This window comes from Psammomys obesus, unplaced genomic scaffold, assembly GCF_907164565.1.
Source record: "Psammomys obesus unplaced genomic scaffold, mPsaObe1.curated_primary_1811, whole genome shotgun sequence".
NCBI lineage: Eukaryota > Metazoa > Chordata > Mammalia > Rodentia > Muridae > Psammomys > Psammomys obesus.
In genome coordinates this window covers 33,004,627-33,023,045 of record NW_026596046.1, presented here as the reverse complement: position 1 = coordinate 33,023,045, position 18,419 = coordinate 33,004,627, and the positions used below count along the sequence as shown (strand labels likewise).

The window sequence follows — 18,419 nt, the reverse complement described above, 5'->3', positions numbered from 1 at the left end:
ACATATGCTTGGAGGGGGAGGACGACTTACAGGAGTTATGCTTCCCTGCTATCGTGTGGGTCCCAGGGATTGAACTCATGTCAGCAGGCTAGGAGTCAGGACAGGTGCCCTTATTCTTTGTGCCAAATAGATGACCTTGTAGTTAGAACCTTTTACCATTTGAGTGAGTGAATGATTATAAGGCCACTGCTCTTGGATAATAAGACATATAGTGAAAAGAGATCTCTACACAAGGTAATTTGGGCTGAGTGCTAGATAAGAGGTTAGAACATGGGACTGGAGAGATGGCTCAGAGGTTAAGAGCACTGGCTACTCTTCCAGAGGTCATGAGTTCAATTCCCAGCAACCACATGGTGGCTCTTAATCATCTATAATGAGATCTGGAGCCCTCTTCTGGCATCAGGTCTACATGCAGACAGAACATTATATACATAATAAATAAATAAAACTTAAAAAAAATAAAAAAATGTTAGAACATTATGTGCTATAAGAAGAGCAGCTGGTTTTCTGTAAGATTGTTGGGAAAAAACTTCACCTAATACCAGTAAATTAGAGCTGGGCTCTAAAAGTTTTAATTAAAATGTCAAGGAAGTTGGGATTATCAAAATAATCATTTTCAGAACTTGTCATTTCAGTGTGCCTCTTCATTGCTTAGCATGGTTTAAACATTTTTCCTTCTTGACCTGTGGATAATTCTTAATATTTTCATTCAACAAATATTTCTCCAGTGAGTTGAAAACCATCTTCCCCTGTTCTTCTGGATCATATAATCTGTTTAAAGTCTTTTCTTGTTGTTTAGTGTTCACCTTGGCCCTTTCTAAGGCAGAGTTGGATACATACAGTACTTTTCTGCTGAGTCTCCCTCCCCTGTAACCTCCATCTTATCATAAGGTCAGAGTTTTACTCAGTCATGACTGATGTGGAGCTTTGGCTCCTCTCTTATCTCCTTACTTGTGTTTCTTCAAAAGCCAAAAATATGCTTCCATTGCAATTTAAAATGTGTATTTCATTTTTATAGTATATGGCTTTAAAATATTTAGAACTGTGAAAAATACTTTTCATAAGTCAAGGTGTGGATTTGCTTTTATTTTTTGTTTTACTTTTTCATTTTTAACTCTGTGTATTTGTTTATGTACCTATATGGATTTGTGTATAAGTGCAGGCATTCTTAGAGGCCAGAAGGAATTGCTTTTGTTTTGTTTTGTTTTGAGAAAGGGCCTCTCTACATAGCCCTGGCTGTCCTGTACTAGATTAGGCTGGCCTCAGGCTCACAGAGATGCACCTGCTTCTGCCTCCCAAGTGTTGGTATTAAAGGTGTGCACCACCATGCATTCCCCGGAAGACACTGGATATGCCGAGACCGAATACACACACATATATGTATCATCTCTACTGGCTGGTTTTGTGTGGCAATTTGACACAAGTGAGAGTCATCAGAGAAGAAGGAGCCTGAGTTGAGGAACTGCCTCCACGAGATCCAGCTGTTAGGCATTTTCTCAATTAATTAGTGGGGGAAGGCACAGCCTATTGTGGGTGACTGGTAGTCCTGTGTTCTATAAGAGAGCAGGCTGAGTAAGCCATGGGAAGCAAGCCAATAAGCAGCACCCCTCCATGGCCTCTGTATCAGCTCCTGCCTCCAGTTTCCTGCCCTGTTTGAGTTTCCGTCCTAACTTCCTTTGGTGATGAACAATATGGAAGTGTAAGCTGAATAAACCCTTCCCTCCTCAACTTGCTTTTTTTTGTCATTGTGTTTTGTCAGAGCAATAAAAACCCTAACTGAGACATCATCTGATCATATTTCCTTAATATTTAATTGTTTGAATATTTTTAACTTAACAGCTTGTCAAACTAAGATGTTTAGCTAATAAATTGCCACCATAGAACAGCATGTTGACTACTATAGAGAGATTAAATTTCAAGATCTCTCTGTTCTCTTTCAGCTCTGATGTCCTAGGAATTTTTAGCATTATTTGGACATTTCATGAAAATATTTGCAAAATGAAATTTGAGGAAGCTACAGGTAGCTTTACAGCTTTCACGTAGCTCATTTGCTGGCTGTTAGAGAGCTTTTCAAAGCATCAGTAAAGCACAGTGGGTGTTTTTTTGCAGTTTCACTAGGTTTTAATGCTTCTGTATTTTGATCCTTAGCACTGGGAGCTGGTTATATAGTTGTAAGTTCATCTAAATTCCAAATTATAGAATCTAGTCACCTCAGGGTTCTATTTTGCCAGATACTGGGCATTTAGCCTGCTGAACATAGTAGCTCCACCTACTGTCATGCTAAAACAAAACATCTTGCTTGTATATGTTCATTCGGAGTTCTCCTCTAAACTTATTAATTTCATATTGTCCTTTCTTCCATTCTTTCTTCCTTCCCATATATATAATTAGTTTCTTTGTAGTCATTTGACTACAATACATGACAGAAACAATTTGAACACTTACTTTGGTTTCAGCTCGTTGTAGGGTAGGCATGAAAGCCTGGTGGACCAAGAAGCAGAGTGCATGACAGAAACCAGGGGTTAGGCATAACCTTCAAGGGCTTGCCCTTGATGACTTGTTTTTACTAGCTAAGTCCCATCTCCTACACATTCTAGAGCTTTCCAAGAGCAGGGGACCAAGTGGTCAAATTATGAGCCTGTTCTTTGCTCCAATTCAGTACTCATTCTATATACTACCTTTAATTGTTCCTTTGACAACTAGCAGAAGTTAAACTCTGTCAGTGGAGGGCAGTAGAGATACACAGCAAGGAGGAAGGGCTTTTCTTAGTGTCGGTGTTCTGGTTAGGCAACTTCTTGACATTAGTAGCTTGTAGCTCCTACAAGTGCAGGAAACTTCTCCAGTACCCAGGTCCTGAGTTTAATCCAAAGCACATAGTAGCCAATAGGTGGTCAACTTTTGCTGTCACCTTAGAAGGCAGATTTCTGGGTAAGGTAGGGTGTGTGTGTGTGTGTGTGTGTGTGTGTGTGTGTGTGTGTGTGTGTGTATGTGTAACAGGGTCTCACATATCCCTGGCTGGTCACACAGCAGCTTCTCTACTGTTCAGTGAACCATGGATGATGTTCTGCATCTCAGCTCTGAAGAATCCTCTTTTGCTGCTCTAGAACAGTGGGTAAGGATAGTAGCTCTGCTGGCCTTACACCAACTCTTCCTTTATTCTACAAAGTTCTCTTTACTTCTTAACAACTAGCTACTCTAATTTCTTCTTTTAAGTAATAATCTGGCCTTGATATTTTGAGATCCTCTACCTCTGCCTCCCAAGTGTTAGGATTACAGGTATATTATACCAGGTGACCTGGCTCCAATGTTTGGTTTTTTTTTTTTTTTTTGAGACTGAGTCTCATGTAGCCCAAGCTGGCCTTCAGTTCACTATGTAGTTGAGTCTAATCTTAAACTTCTTATCTTCATGCTGAGTGCTGGAATTAGAGGCATGTGCCACCATGCCTTGTTAGTGGGATGTTGGGAATCAATTCCTAGCATTTAGTGTTTCATGCATGATAGGCAAGAATGCAACCAACTGTAGTACATCTTAGACCCTTCAGTAATTCTTTATTGTCAACATTTCCTCTTCAAATTGCTCCATGGCTTACCAATGATGGTTAGAACCTGATTAATAGCAGTTTTTAATAATAAAAATGTTTTAAGTCTGCAATCATGTGTATTATTTTTGTTTACTAAATCGAAATTGGCTATCATATATATAATTCCTCATTAAAAGAGCAATTTTTTATGTCTTTTTTATCGACTTTTTAATTTTCTTTTGCTTCATTGCTCCCACCCTAACCTCAGGGACTGAGGACTGAACCGGAGTGTTGTGCTTGCTAAGCATGCACTGAGCTAAATTCCCAACTCCAAAATCAGCTTTTTAAAAACATAGGGCTGGAGAGTTGGCTCAGAGGTTAAGAGCACCATAGCGCTTGGAGAGAGCCAGGGTTCAATTCCCAGCACCCACATGGTGCTTCACAACCTCCTGTACTTCTAGTTCCAGGGGACCTGATACCTTCTTCTGACTGCTAGTAGATATCATCTGCAGATGCTTGTCCTTTATGTAAAATAGCATTATATTGTCATATAATATGCACAAATCCTTCAATATTCATCAAGATCTGCTGATTACTTATAATAGCTAACACAATGTAAATATTGTATAAGATTGTATTATCTAGTTACTATACGTTATTGTTGAGGAAATATGGACAAGAAAAAGTATCTGTTTAGTATACACACTTAAAAAATATTTCCAGTATGTGGTGAGTTGAATCCACCAATACAGAATTCAGAGATATGGAAGACCAACTGTATATGGGCATTCTTTACAATATTACATGTAATTGAGTTAACCTAATATTCAACAGAAGACTGAATATTAACATTAATATTAATATTCAGTTGAGACACATTTGACTAAACTCTAGTACAAATTTTCTAATACTACTACCAAATAACTGACAAACTTTTTGACTTTCAAATTGCTTATTTTTTCATGGAGATTTCCTGCAGTTTTTGGCTTTCCTCCTTTATCTGCAGCTGTGTCATGACTGATGTTTCTGACAGCAGTCCTTTACTTTTACTTTTCTGTGTTGCAGCCCCTGTTTCTTAGATTTTTATCTTATCTTTTCTCATCATTAATGTCCTTATTTTGGCTTATTAAATTAGCTAGTTGGTTCCAGAGAAAAGATATGTTGCAAATATACTTTTTCAATCCTTGATTATTTAAGAAAATATCTCAATTTTATGTTTTCAATTAATTGATAATTTATCTTATTAACTATATTGAAATTATTCACTTGAAACATTAATAAGATGATGCTCATCTCTACCTATAATACAATTTGTATTATCTAATTATTTCGTTCCTTGTTTTCCTCACTTTTGTAACTTGGTTTTGTTCTTCTGCTACTCATGTTGAACTTTGCTTTTATTTTTTATAACGCTTTATTTATTTGCATACACGCATGTGCGTGTGCGGCCCAGAGCACATGTGGAAGTCAGAGAACAATGTGAAGGGTTCTTCCACCATATATACGGACCCCCGGGATTAAAATCAGGATGTCTTTTTCCTTGTTGAGCTTTTTTGCTGTACTTCAGAAATTTTTTTGAAATGAGAACAAAAGTCATATAAGATCATTGCATTATAGACAAATTAAATTTTAAAAATCTGTTGTCTCATATCCTGGAAACTAAGAACATTACCAGAAAAATGAAATATTACAAAACATATAAAATGTGGACTTTGTGTTGATTGCTTTTCAATTGTACAGCCAAAATTATTCGTTATTAATATAATCATTAATTATTTTATGTTATAGTATTTATATTATCACTCACTCTGAGCAGCATTGGTATAGATATCCATCTTTAGCTAACTTACTGTTGTATGTCTGAGATTTTTCTCGGGTCCTTCTCTTAAGTTGCTATACTCTAAAACACTCTTAGTTTCATTTGTCAGAAAATATCTTTTTTATTTTATTATTTTGAGAAATTTGTATTGAATGAAGACCTTTTTTTGTAGTACCTTGATATCTTATCACAGTCTTTCAAAGGAATTCCTTATTTAATTATTCCTAAAGACCAAATGAAACGTCCTTAAGTGTTACTGGTTAATCTAAATGTCTTGTGTTTTTCTCTTGTAGGGAATACAGTGAGTAACCTGATTATGATCATACCTCCATTTTTTGGTGCAATTCAGAGCATTAGAGATGGACTGGAAAAGCGGTACATTGCTGCTTATTTGGCACTCATGGGTATGTAGAATACTTCATCTGAAAACAGTGTGCAGTTTGCATGTGGGTGGTTATGCTCATTTATTTCTAAATGCAGTTACTTGGTATACAACTTGAATACACTTTGAGTTGAAACATTAGAGTTGAAACTTCTCACACCTTGACAATGACTTGAACTGCACTTTTGAGTAACTTTGAAAAAGTTCAGACTTTTTCAACTGTACAAAATAGAGGTAATAAAATAAACAGATGTTTTTCTATCCATCGTTGTCAAATCAGAAGTTTTCTTATTTGCTTCAGATCGTAACTTTTTCTTTTTAAAGGAAATATACCACTGCTGCTAAAATAGAAATTTCCTGTGTGTTTCTGCCTGTTTTTTTTTCCTTCTTTTCCCCTTTTTTAGTCCTAAGAGCTTTTTACCCTAAGAGCTAAACTCTATCTTAAATTACATTTTAAAATTCTCTTAAATGCTCTTATGTTTATGCTGTATATATCTGTAACCTCTGAAATAGTGTATAGGTACTGAGCATGGTGTGAAATGCTTATCATCCCAGCACTTCAGTGACTGAGGCAAGAAGATCGAGAGTTTGAAACCACCTTGGTATATGTAAGCAAGACTGTTTCAACAAAAAAATAAAATAAAATAAATTATATAACGTTCTTGTCAGAAAAACAAGATCTAAAAAATTGTATCAATGAAAGCTCAAGAGCCTTTTCTACTTAAACATAGTTTGTAGCATTCTGTTATCTTTTGGATGCTTTCAAAAAAAGTTAAACATTATTGCATATAAAAAATAAATATCATCGATACTTTTAACTATATAAAAAAACTGACAGAAGGGGGCAGCATAAACTAAGAATCTTATAAACTATCCATAACCTTTATTCTGAATAAAATAGACTTCCCTAACCTGAGGAGAACAATTTATTTCCATACAAAACTACTTTTTATCCCTTTTTTCTCCCTTTGCTTTTTCGAGACAGGGCTTCTCTGTGTAGCCTAGGCTGTTCTGGACTCATTTTGTAGACTAGGCTGGCCTTGAACTCATAGAGATCTGCCTCCCTCTGCCTCCCTGAGTGCTGGGATTATAGGCATACACTGTGCCTGGGTCAAATTTACTTTTTAAAGGAAAGCAAAAGCAAAGCCTTTTGGTTGAAAGTAATTCTTCTCTCAGCTAATTTAAAAAGATGTTATAATATAACTTTTCTAACTTAAGCAAACAGTCTCAAATGGAGAAATAAATGGCCAAAGCCGTAACATATGAGAGATAATGTCCATAAGATGGTGAAATAAGAGTCTCTATGAAAGTTTCACAATTCAATAAGAAGCTGAGCAACCATAGTGGCACCTGAGACCTTAGAGGATTATCTTGAGAGTGCACACCAATACCTAGTTGAAGTAACCCTACACCAAGGGCTTGGGGATAGCTCTGTTTCATATGCCAGATATTCAAAAGAAATCACGTGTATTAGAGCAGTGGCAGAGAGGTTTATCTGTCTCCTGACATTGGTCTTGAGAGTGAATCTGAAATTTACCCTTTACTTGGCTCAAAATTCTGATCTATCTTATTGTAGTCGGGGAACTGTCCGAATTCTGTGAGGAATTGCTTGGAAGTGCACGCATGTCTGGGCCACCAACGTAGGTTCAACCATGACAGTCTCATAACACATCTTGAGGCAATCAGTGTCAGCTTCAGTTCCTGTTGCTGCAGTCAGAGAACTGTCACATCTCTGGGATGTATGGACTATTGATAACAGTATTTATTATAAAAGTCCTACCGAGCTGCAAAATTTTATTAGCCATGCTTACAAAGCCCACTTTTTGGCCAGAAAATTGAAAATGTTTTTATGCCTTTTCTATACATACCTCTGTAATTGTTTCCTAAATACATAAGTTATATATAAAGTATTTTATAAAGGAACCTGAGTTAGAATCCCTTCCTTATTACTTAATAGCTGTATGCTGTGTGTAATTCTTTGTTGTCAGTGAATTACATGAAGGCCAGATGGTAACTGATAATGGTTCTATAAAGATGAAGGACCTAGGGCTTATATAGTGGTCAGCACATTTGGCATCGCATAAAACTTTCAGTACATAGAACTATTATTTATGACAAAGAGACACAGCCCAAAACTGCCACCAGGATCTGATATGTTCCCTTGGATCCTTGACTGTGCCGCAGAAAGAATTACAGAATAGGTCAGAATGAAGCAAACTTAGTGTATTAAGTATTTACACATAGAGACTGCAATACACTGAAGGCTGTCAGGATCTAAAGAAAGTTCTCAAGAGAGTTGCATTTCAGATATTTATAGTAGTTTTGTATATATGATATTGTGGCTCTTTAAATTATATTGCTAGGGTTTATGGATCAGAGAAGTACAAGGAGTGCTAAAAGAAGCTGACCATCTATGCACATTAAAGCTTATCCTGAGCATCCAGTACTTTATAGAAATAATAAAGTGTTGTTGGTCTAGTCAACTACTTACAGAGAGAATTTTAGAAAAACTACTTTGCTTGTTTTCTTCTGTGACAAAGTCCTCAGTCATAGCACTAACTCAACATTATCTGTATTTCGTCACAAGACCTTAAACTTCTTTTTCCTCAAAGCTTACTACTTTGAAATGTCTTATTGTCTTCTGACAATATGCCCCCCAAAGAATTTCTTGCCAATCTTTTTATTTGTCTGTCTTAATTTCAGTGGTAGGAACAGGATCTTGGTGTTTCCACATGACTCTGAAATATGAGATGCAGGTGAGTAATGGAAAAAGTAAGTGATTATATATATTAAAGAATAATAAAAGTGGGGACTTTTCATCTTTGAAGTTTTTCACTTCAAGTCAAAGGACTCAAACCATATGAAGAAGTAGTATGGCTTTCTGTGTATCCATGCTAACTCTATGCAGACATAGGTAATTTTAGAACATCATTAAATAAGACAGTTACATGGAGGTATCCTAAAAAGTCGCAAGCAGTTCACAAAAACATTGTATTTTTAGCTGCCTGCAGTCTTTCATGGATCAGTGGCATCCATTTGAATGGAATGGGCCTTGTTAAGTTGCTGTCTTTGCTGAGAAGAGGTTATATATCTAGTCCTTTGAACCTTTTGGCTTATCATCACTAGCTCTTTGATTCTGCCTGTAGTTTAAACTCGTAACTTTGTACTAAGATTTGTAATCTGGCCCTTACCAGACTCATCTTTGTCCTTGTTGTTTATGGTATTAGAAATGAACACAGGCATTGCACATCTAGGCAAGTACTTGACCAGCCCCAGCTTCAGGCTTATCTGAATAAATGATATATACATACAGAAATGTCAAAACAAAATTATTATTGTTGTTATTTTAGTTTTTGAGACAGGGTTTCTTTGTGTAGCCCTGGATATCTTGAAGCTCAAAACTGATTATTTTGTATGCCAACTATAGAGAGAGGACCCAGGTTTGGTTTCCAGCAGACACATGGGAGTTCATAACCATCCGTAACTTCAGTTCCGGTGGATCCAGCACCTTTTCCAAACACAAACATGGTTGCATATAAGTACATGAAGGCGCAAAACACGTACACAAATAAAATAAATCAGTTTTAGAAACTAAACAAAACATTAATAAGCAGTAAGAAGACTAAGAAAGGTGCTCGCTGCCAAGTCTAACCTGAGTGCGGTCCCCATGATCCATATGGTAGAAGAAGAGAACCAACTTTCATATATTGTTCTCTAACTCTACACTCGTGCTGGGCATAGGCATGATCAATAAATCTCTGCTAAATAAATGAATAAAATTAAAATAAACAAATGGGGGCCTTAATGATAACTCAGTCAGTAAAGTGCTTGCCATGCAAGTATGAGAACCTGAAGTCGATCCCCAGAATCCACAGAAAAGTGCCAAAAGTGGTAGCATATGCTTGTAATCCCATACAGAGACAGGCAGATTTTTGGTGCTTTATGGCTAGCCAATTTACGCTAATTAGAAGCTCCGGATCAGTGAGAGGCCCTGTTTCAAAATACAAGATGGAGAGTGCCTCCACATGCATGCGCACGCGTGCGCGCGCACACACACACACACACACACACACACATGCGCGCGCGCAAATGAATGAATGTTTATATTTCTGTAAATATAGTCCTTTTAAGCAAGCCACAAACATCTGCAGTCCACACTTTTCTCCTGTACTTATCATTACCTTATTGACATTTCTACATACTATCTATGTTAGGTCCTTTAAACTCAGAATGCTGAAAATTGCTCTTGTCATTTCTGTTTTCATAATCTCATTAAACTGTACTACTATATCTGAATTGTGAAGCAAGAAAATTGATATATCATCTATAGTTTCTTTTATCTCACCTTTCTATAAAATTAACAACAAATCTCTTTATTTCCTAAGTATTTCTCAAACCTGGACATTCACAGTCATTTCCAGTTTTCTTGGCCTGGACTCTGGTTACAAGGCTGCTCTCTGAAAAAGTCAGTCATATGTGCCACTTAGATGTGTGCCTTAGAAGGGATGGATAGATAACCTTGATGGTTCAAAAGCAATGAACTGCACAAGTAAATTTGGTGGTGGTGAATATATTGAACAACTAGTAAAAGAAATTAAGAAGTAATAATTTTGGGAGGAGCAGCTAGGATTGAATGCAGGGCCTGGCATGCTAAGAATGCACTCTATCACTGAGGTACATCCCTAGCTTAAGAGATGACAGTCATAATCATTGTGAAGTTTTATTTTGACTTTCATAATTCTAGCTGTACTGTGCTCACATCTTTGTCTCTCTGCCTCATGTAGTTACTGGATGAACTCCCCATGATTTACAGTTGCTGCATATTTGTATACTGCATGTGAGTACTTATATTTAAGATTCTATCCAATGTGGGTTTTTTTTTTGGTCCAATTACATACTAGGATATGTAATATAAAAGATTAAAAAATTGTAACATTAATGAAGAGTTTAGTTTTGGGGGATGTTTTATACTAACAACTATGATCTCAAAACCCCAATGCTAGTGTAGATGGTATCTTAATTTGACTTAAATATGCATTTTGCCTTTTCTTGAGTGAAGAATGTGTTCAAGAATGCCGTAAAAGTTTTGGGGTAGCATGAATGGTTTCTTATTTAGTTACTGCCTTTTTAAAAGATTGTTTTTATTTTATATGTATGAGCATTTGACTTGGATGTGTGTCTGTGCAACATGTTCATGCCTGGTATGAGAAGGCCAGAGAGGATATGGCATCCCCTGGAAATGGAGTTATAGAGAGTTGTGAGCTACCATGTACATGTTAGGAACCAAATTCAGGTTTTCTGCAATAGTAGCAAGTACTCTTAACTGCTGAGCCAGAACCAGTTTCTTTTGTTGTTATTGCTGTTGTTGTTTATTAGTGTCTGTACATGTATGTGTGTGTGCAGTGCTCATGTACCACAGTGTACATGTTGGGGTCAGAAGACAACTTTCTGAAGTGTGCTCTCTCCCTCCACTTTGGTACCCTGAGATTGAACTTAGGCTTGAACTGTAATTGCTTTTATCTGCTGAACCATCTCATTAGCCCACAAACTGTTTCTTAATCAAAGCTTACCTGAAACGTCAAGTACATTCATAGTTATTGTTTGAAAATTTTATACAATGCATTTTGATTATCCTCTTCTCCCTAAACTCTTTCCAGATCCATTCATATCTCCCTAAGTACCCAGTATTATGTTCTATTTTATTGTTATTGTTTTTTAACCTATCAAGTCCCGTTTGTGCTGGTTGGCTACTCTTGGGTATGGGGCGTTCTGGGTGTGGAGTATAGTGCTCACACCATAAAGAAAACAGACTTTCTCTTTCCCAGCAGCTATCAAATGCCAATAGCTCCTCAGCTATGGATGGGCTTTGTGCCCACCCTGCACTGTCTCCGAACAGTAGGTACTGAGCTGGTTCTATAAACAAGTAAATCACAGAGAAATTCAGTAACTTTCTAAAGATTGTGAGCGGAGCTTCATTAACAGACATGCTGTTATGCAGGTAAACAGTCTCTTCGGGACACTAAATATCCCCAGAAATAGCCCATAATAGAAAACTACATTGTCTCAGCTAAAGTCATGTGACTGCTGCTGATTCAGTTAGCCTCTTGTAATCTGTATACAGTTCAGTGCTCCTTCCTTCCCTCTTCCTTCCTCCCTCTCTTCCTCCCTCTGTCCTTCCCACCCTCCCTCCCTCCCTTCCTTTTTTGATTTTTCGAGACAGGGTTTCTCTGTATAGTTCTGACTGTAACTCTGTAGACCTGGCTGGCTTGGAGTTCAGAGATCCGATGGCCTCTGCCTGCAGTGCTGGGATTAAAGGTGGGCGCCACCCCCACCAGCAGTTCAGTGTTTCTAACGCGGAAGGGGACGGTGGGAGGGAAGAAATGGTGAATGCTGTTGGATCATAAAGGCCTGTGGGCAAGTTGTAAGCGGCATTCAGTTTTTCCTAGTTGTACATTATAAAGCAAATTCCTTTCTTTCTTATTTTAAAGGTTTGAATGTTTCAAGACAAAGAACTCATTAAACTACCACCTGCTTTTTACCCTAGTTCTATTCAGTTTAATAGTAACCACGGTAAGTCATACTTTATCTCCAGTTAGGTATGTTGTGTAGGAGACTGTAACAGTTAGTTTCCAGTATTTACATCAAGCTATTCAAATTGGCATATTTTTATGTGATTGGGATGTCTTATTTTTAGACTTTGCATCTTTATTTCCTTTTCAAAATTACTTTGAAAAACTCTAAAAATTTTGTTTTTAGATTTATTTATTTTCGTGTGTGTGTGCGCGCGTGTGTTCTGTCTATATGTATGTGCACCATCTGTGTGACTGGTGCCTGCAGAGGTCAGCAGGCATTCCCCTGGAACTGGAGTTTTGTGGGTGGTTGTGAGCCACCGTGTGGGTGGTGGGAAGTGAATCTGAGTCTTCTGCAATAACAGCCAGTGCTCAAATAACTTTTTAATGTTTTTAGATGAAGAAAATATTGAAAAGTAAATATTTAGGTTTTTTTTGAAGGATGAACTTACTACCTCTTACTTGTTAAAAACAAGAAATCAGGTTTTCCACATTGGTCCTACTGTAACTGTTTTAATTGTTAACCTTGAATTAAACATATTAATTGGAACACTTATTGGAAATCTGTGCCAGGTACTAGAAAAACAAAGCATCTAGGAAGTAGTTGCTGTATATGAGAGAACTCAGTCTGTTGGGGGCTAGCCGTGACTAAAGGAAACGGCTGCGGGAGTAAAGATAGAACGGGCACAGCAGCGTGGGAAAAGAGGGTCAGTTCAGAGCACGCGGGTGCATTTACCATATCAGACATGGACGTAAGTTTTGACTTTCTGAACCATTTTTAAAAACATTAATTTGGGGACTGGAGGGATGGCTCAATAGTTAAAGTGCATACCTCTCTTAGAGAAGACCTCATTGTTCCCCATTGGTGCCTCCAAACCTCTAACTCTAACTTGAGAGGGATCTGTTGCCTTCACAGCACCTGCAGTGTTCATGTGTGTGCACACAAATAATTAAAATATAATAAACAATAAGTTGCTTTAAAGTTTAATTTACTCTTGAAGCCAAGATGATGCTATATGCTTATTAACCAGCACCTGGAGGCTAAAGCAGGAGGATAAAGAGATTGAGGCCAGCCTGAGCTACACAGTGTGTTCTAGATCAGCTTCAGCTGATGGCTTTGTCTTAGCATGCCCCCACTTCCTTCCTAATTTTAATTTTAAAAAAGGCTGCTTGATGAGGATCACACATGGACTTGAGGCTGGCCTGGCCTACATGTTCTCTGTTCTGAACCTAGAACTTAGAAAACAGAAACAAAGATTACTGCTTGAACTGGGCATGATGGCTTGAGGCTGTCCGAGGCTACATCAAAAGACTGTCTCGGGAAGTAAAAACAGAAACAAACAAAAGAAAATACTGTTTGAGTAGGTCAGGGCAAGCTTCAGAGAAGGTTTCTTTGAGTTAGATTTTAACTGATAAACTCAAGGAGTTTTTCAGGCCACTGGGCAACAGTGTGGTAAATCATTCTTAGTCTTCTGTATTCATGCACATAAACCTTAGTGAATTGCTGTTTGTTTTTTTTTTAATCACTTACTGTGTGCCAGATGTTTACTGAATACTTTGCCTTCATTGTCCAATTATGTCATCATGGGCATGATAGAGAGAGGTTTTATATAGGTGATTGCCATATGGAAAGGGAAAGCAGTAAATCTAGCAATCTAGTGAGCTAGATAAAATGTCAGGTTATGAAGTCCCATGTGTGTTAAATTTAAAAGTTTAAATTTGTCCTCTAAGTAATATTGATCCACAAGGTAGAAAAAATGTAATCAGACAAGTTTTAGAAAAATCACTCTTTACAAAAGATAGATTAAACAGGTCTGGAAATTAAATGCAGGAATTTTGCATACTGTGTAAAATATGGAACAAGACTGAAGTGGTATAGCTGTGGGGATGAAAAGAAGCAGACATACATCACCCGTGGGATGTATGACCCATTGAGTAGAAAGGGGTAGAAACAGAACAACAGTACAGAGTGGCTCCTCTTCTTATGGCCTGGTTGTTAGCCTGTTAACCGTGTAAGTGCTGATGCATACTGCAGTCTCAGCCCTTAGCAGGCCAAGGCATGACAGCTCCAAGTTCGAGACTAGCATAGTCTTAGCAAGGCCTTCTTTTAAAATTAAAACATGAAGCCGGCATATTGAGACAGACCTGTAATCCCAGCACTCAGGAGGCAGAGCCAGGAGAATCATGAGTTAAGGGTCATTCCTACTTACTACAAATAAGTTCAGGGCCAGGCAACCCGAGTCCCTGTTTTAAAATGTAAAATTAAACTTCTGGGCACTGGTTGGCACATGCCTTTAATCCCAGCACTTGAGACCTAGAGGCAAGCAAATCTCTGAGTTTGAGGCCTGCCTGGCCTACAGAGCAATCCAAGGTGGCCAGAGTTACACACAGAAACCCTCTCTCAAAAACAAAACAAAAATTAAAAGATAAAATATACATATAAAATAAGATTGCAGTTGTGGTTTAGTTGGCAAAATGAAAGCCCGAGATTACATCCTCAGCACTGACTGAAACTAAGTGTGTTGGTGTATGTGTGCATTCCCAAAACCTAAGTTAGGAAGGTGGAGGCAGGAGGAGCAGAAGTTTGAGGTCATCTTTAACGATATAATAAGTTTAAGACTAGACTAGGCTATATATCCTTAAAAAAACAAAACAAAACAATAATAACAAAAAACTGGACCAGCAAAATGGCTCAGTGGGTAAATGCTCCTGCTGCTAAGCCTAACAACCTAAGTTTGACAATTGGAATCTAAATGGTAGAAAGAGAGAGAGCTGACGCCTTTCCTGCAAGTTATTCTCTGATTTGTATACATTTGTATACACATGGCTGTGGCATGAATTGCCATGTACACACATGCACACTCAATTAATGTAATAAAAGGGAAACTTTTTAATTGAAATTAAATAATTCAACTATGAGTGTCTTTTTTCAGGAAAGATATTAGTAAGCTTATGCCGTGGTATAGGAATGGATAATCTGGTTTATTATATGTTGAGTTACAAGTGTCCAGTATTAATGATACCAAAGGCTTAACAGGTAGGCTTGACTAAAGATGCAGATTTGGGAGTTGGTTGAGGGGTGTAGGTTGAATCAGAAATATGGGGATAGGTTAACTGTTACCAAAGTAAACACAACATTAAGAATAAAAAGATACAATTCTATGGAATGCAGACATTTGAGGACCATGTAGAACTGTAGCCAGCAGAGGAGACTAAAAACAATAATCAGAGATACAGGAAAAGAAGAAAGCCTCATGTCACAGAGTATGAAAATCCCAGGAGTAAAAAGTAAACAGGATGACAAGATGGCTCAGCAGGTAGAAGGACTTGCCTTCAAGCCTGACGATTTGAGTTCATTTCCCAGAGCCCATAATGGAAAGAATTTACCCTTGGAAGTTGTCTTCACACAGCCACACCCGTGCTGCCACACGCACACAGTAAGTGTAAAACAGCAGCTAATAGTTGTCTGTGACTAGGGAAGAGAAACGAAGATTGACAGTCTACTGAAAGGAAATGTCACCAAGCACAGTGGCGCACGCCTGTGATCCCAGCCCTCTGGGAGGCAGAGGCAGGCAGATCTCTGAGTTCAAGGCCAGCCTGTCTGCCAAGTGAGTCCAAGACAGCCAAGGCTACACAGACAAACCCTGTCTTGAATAAACAAATCACTGTTTTCCTGATTTCCTATACTCCTTTGCCCAAACTCTGTTCTAGTTAATAATGAGCGAGTCCTACAAATTCAGAGATACAAAGAAGTCATGCTATGATATTAATGAAGGGAATGAAATCTATAGTTTCAGTGACTTGTCTGGCCAACTAAGTTTATCTAGCAAGTTGCTATCAAAATCAAGACTAGACCCATTTGTAAGTTAAGAGATGTTTTAATTAGAAACAAATCAAGCTTTAGAATCAATTGGGTGTGAATTTGGATGTAATATTTTTACTTAGTTCTCTCTCAATTTTAGTTTCTCTTACCATAACAGCAAAATTACAGTAATGAAGTAGCAGTGAAAGAATTTTATGGTTGGGGATTACCACAACATGAGGAACTGTATTAAAGGGATGCAGTACTAGGAAGGCCACTGCCATAAAGCTTATAGGTAGATGGTGAATAGTTGCTTCTGTTGGAAGAGATCAGAAAAGGTATCAAGGAGGAATAATTTGTGTTGAATTTTCAAAAGTATTTGCCAGTGGAAGTATTTCTGAACAAAGTGAAGAGCCATACGTTTACAGACACAGGAGCGTGAAAGTGACGCATTCCAGAAACACAGTGCTCTCTGGAGATTAGAGAGAGGAGAAGACTGCAGTGAGGCCAGGCAGAAGCACAGGAGCACTGAGAAGCTTTGAATGTCACGTTAAGAAACCTGAACTTTGTCATGGCAGTGTAAGTCACTGAAGGGTTGATGTGAATTTTGAGTCCTCTGTACTGTGTCATTTAAAAAGTGTGCTTCTGTAGACAGTTCATCTTACAAAGGCATTGAACTTAACACCCACAAAACACTGGAGCCTGAAACTTGGGTTTATATAACTGGAGGTTCATCTAGGTAGTGAATAGCTTGGAAGCAGAAATGAGTACAAGAAGTGTTCAAGTGTCTTCATTTACTACTGGTGATCTAGTATGTCTAGACCCTTTCATGTAATTAGCTGAGCATCCTCCATGCTGCTCTTCTCCATTCCTCAGGTAAGGATCAATTTTAAGTTACACGACACGTGGTGAAGGTCTGTAGTAATCAAGAGCCCACATTTTGGGCTCTGACTACAGTGTTCTTTTTAGTGCAGAACAAATCTGGTACAGGGATTGTCAGCATGATTTATTCACCCTTCAAGAATAACCTTGCATCCTTGACCCTCCTTGATGATGACACAAAGACCGATGTTGAAGTAGTCCATCACTGATTTGAAATATTACATGTTTCATTTGTCATGGCAGAGCTAGCCCTCTGTGCCATGCCATCTAATCTGATTGGTTTTATGTGGCTGGAATCTGGTTGGAATAACATGGGGGAAGGAGAGGTGTGGGATTTGCAGAGTGGTGGAATAGATTTTTATACCGCCCTTCACTTTTGTTTTTCTAATATTTTTCAGATTTACCTAAAAGTAAAAGAGCCCATATTTCATCAGGTAATATTTTTAAAAGATTTATTTATTTTATGTTATTTATATGAAGGTTTTGCTTGCATGTATATCTGTATACCACCTGCCTGCTTGGTGCCTATGAAGGTCAGAAGAAGTTATCAGATCCCCTGGAACTGAGGTTATAGTTGGTTTGGGGCTGCCATGTGGGTTCTGGGAGTCAAACCTGGGTCCTCTGCAAGAAAAGTGCCCTTAACTGCCGAGCCATCTCTCCAGCCTGATCATTTTTTTGAATTATGAAACATTTAATTGTTTAACAATAAATGCTCGTTGTCAGTGGTTCCTTCTCTAGGAAGTTATGTGCAGATACAACTTTTGAAAATGAAATGGTTAAAATGTCAAGAATCCACTATTAGTGTAGAGCAGCGGTTCTCAACCTTCCTAATGTTGCGACCCTTAATACAGTTTCTCATGTTGTGCTGACCCCCGACCATAAAGTTATTTCACTGTTACTTTAGAACTGTAATTTTGCTAATATTATGAATTGTAATGTAAATATATGATACGCAGGATATCTGATATGCGACCCCTATGAAAGGGTCATTTGATCCCCCAAAAGTGTCATGACCCGTAGATTAAGAACTGGCCTAGAATGATGGCACATTCCTATACGTAAGAGATCCTAGCAGGAGGATCAGGACTTCAGGGTCATCCTCAGCTATAAAGTGAGTTCAAGGCCAGTGTTGGCTACATGACGGCACTGGCTATAGCCCTGGCTGGGCTGGAGCTCTGTGTAGACCAAGCTGGCCTTCAATTCAGAGATTTACCAGTGTTTGCTGCCTCTCTGAGTGCTGTGATTAAAACGTGGTAAAACCTGCCCTCCCACCCCTCCCAATTTTAAAACAAAGATCACTTTAAAACAAAGCTGCAGAGAGGAGGTAGGCATAGGTAATAGGAATATACCTGGTACAGCCAATGTCACAATCCAGCTGGATGTGGTATCCAGTAATAAAGGTACAGTATCACTCTTAGAAGCCAAAGGAACCCTGGAGTTTCAT

At 38.1% G+C, this 18,419-nt stretch overlaps 1 protein-coding gene across 2 annotated transcripts in view; it reads left to right on the top strand.

Annotated features, from left to right (window-relative positions):
- Positions 1-18,419, top strand: part of Acer3 (alkaline ceramidase 3) — a 73,078-nt gene that overhangs the window by 23,306 nt on the left and 31,353 nt on the right. The window contains exons 2-6 of one of the 2 annotated variants that reach the window (XM_055623519.1): positions 5,634-5,744; positions 8,426-8,478; positions 10,507-10,559; positions 12,211-12,292; positions 17,374-17,409. In XM_055623519.1, the coding sequence (XP_055479494.1) occupies positions 5,634-5,744; positions 8,426-8,478; positions 10,507-10,559; positions 12,211-12,292; positions 17,374-17,409 (335 nt within the window). The remainder of the gene's footprint in view (positions 1-5,633; positions 5,745-8,425; positions 8,479-10,506; positions 10,560-12,210; positions 12,293-17,373; positions 17,410-18,419) is intronic. The other variant, XM_055623520.1, reaches the window with a different exon arrangement.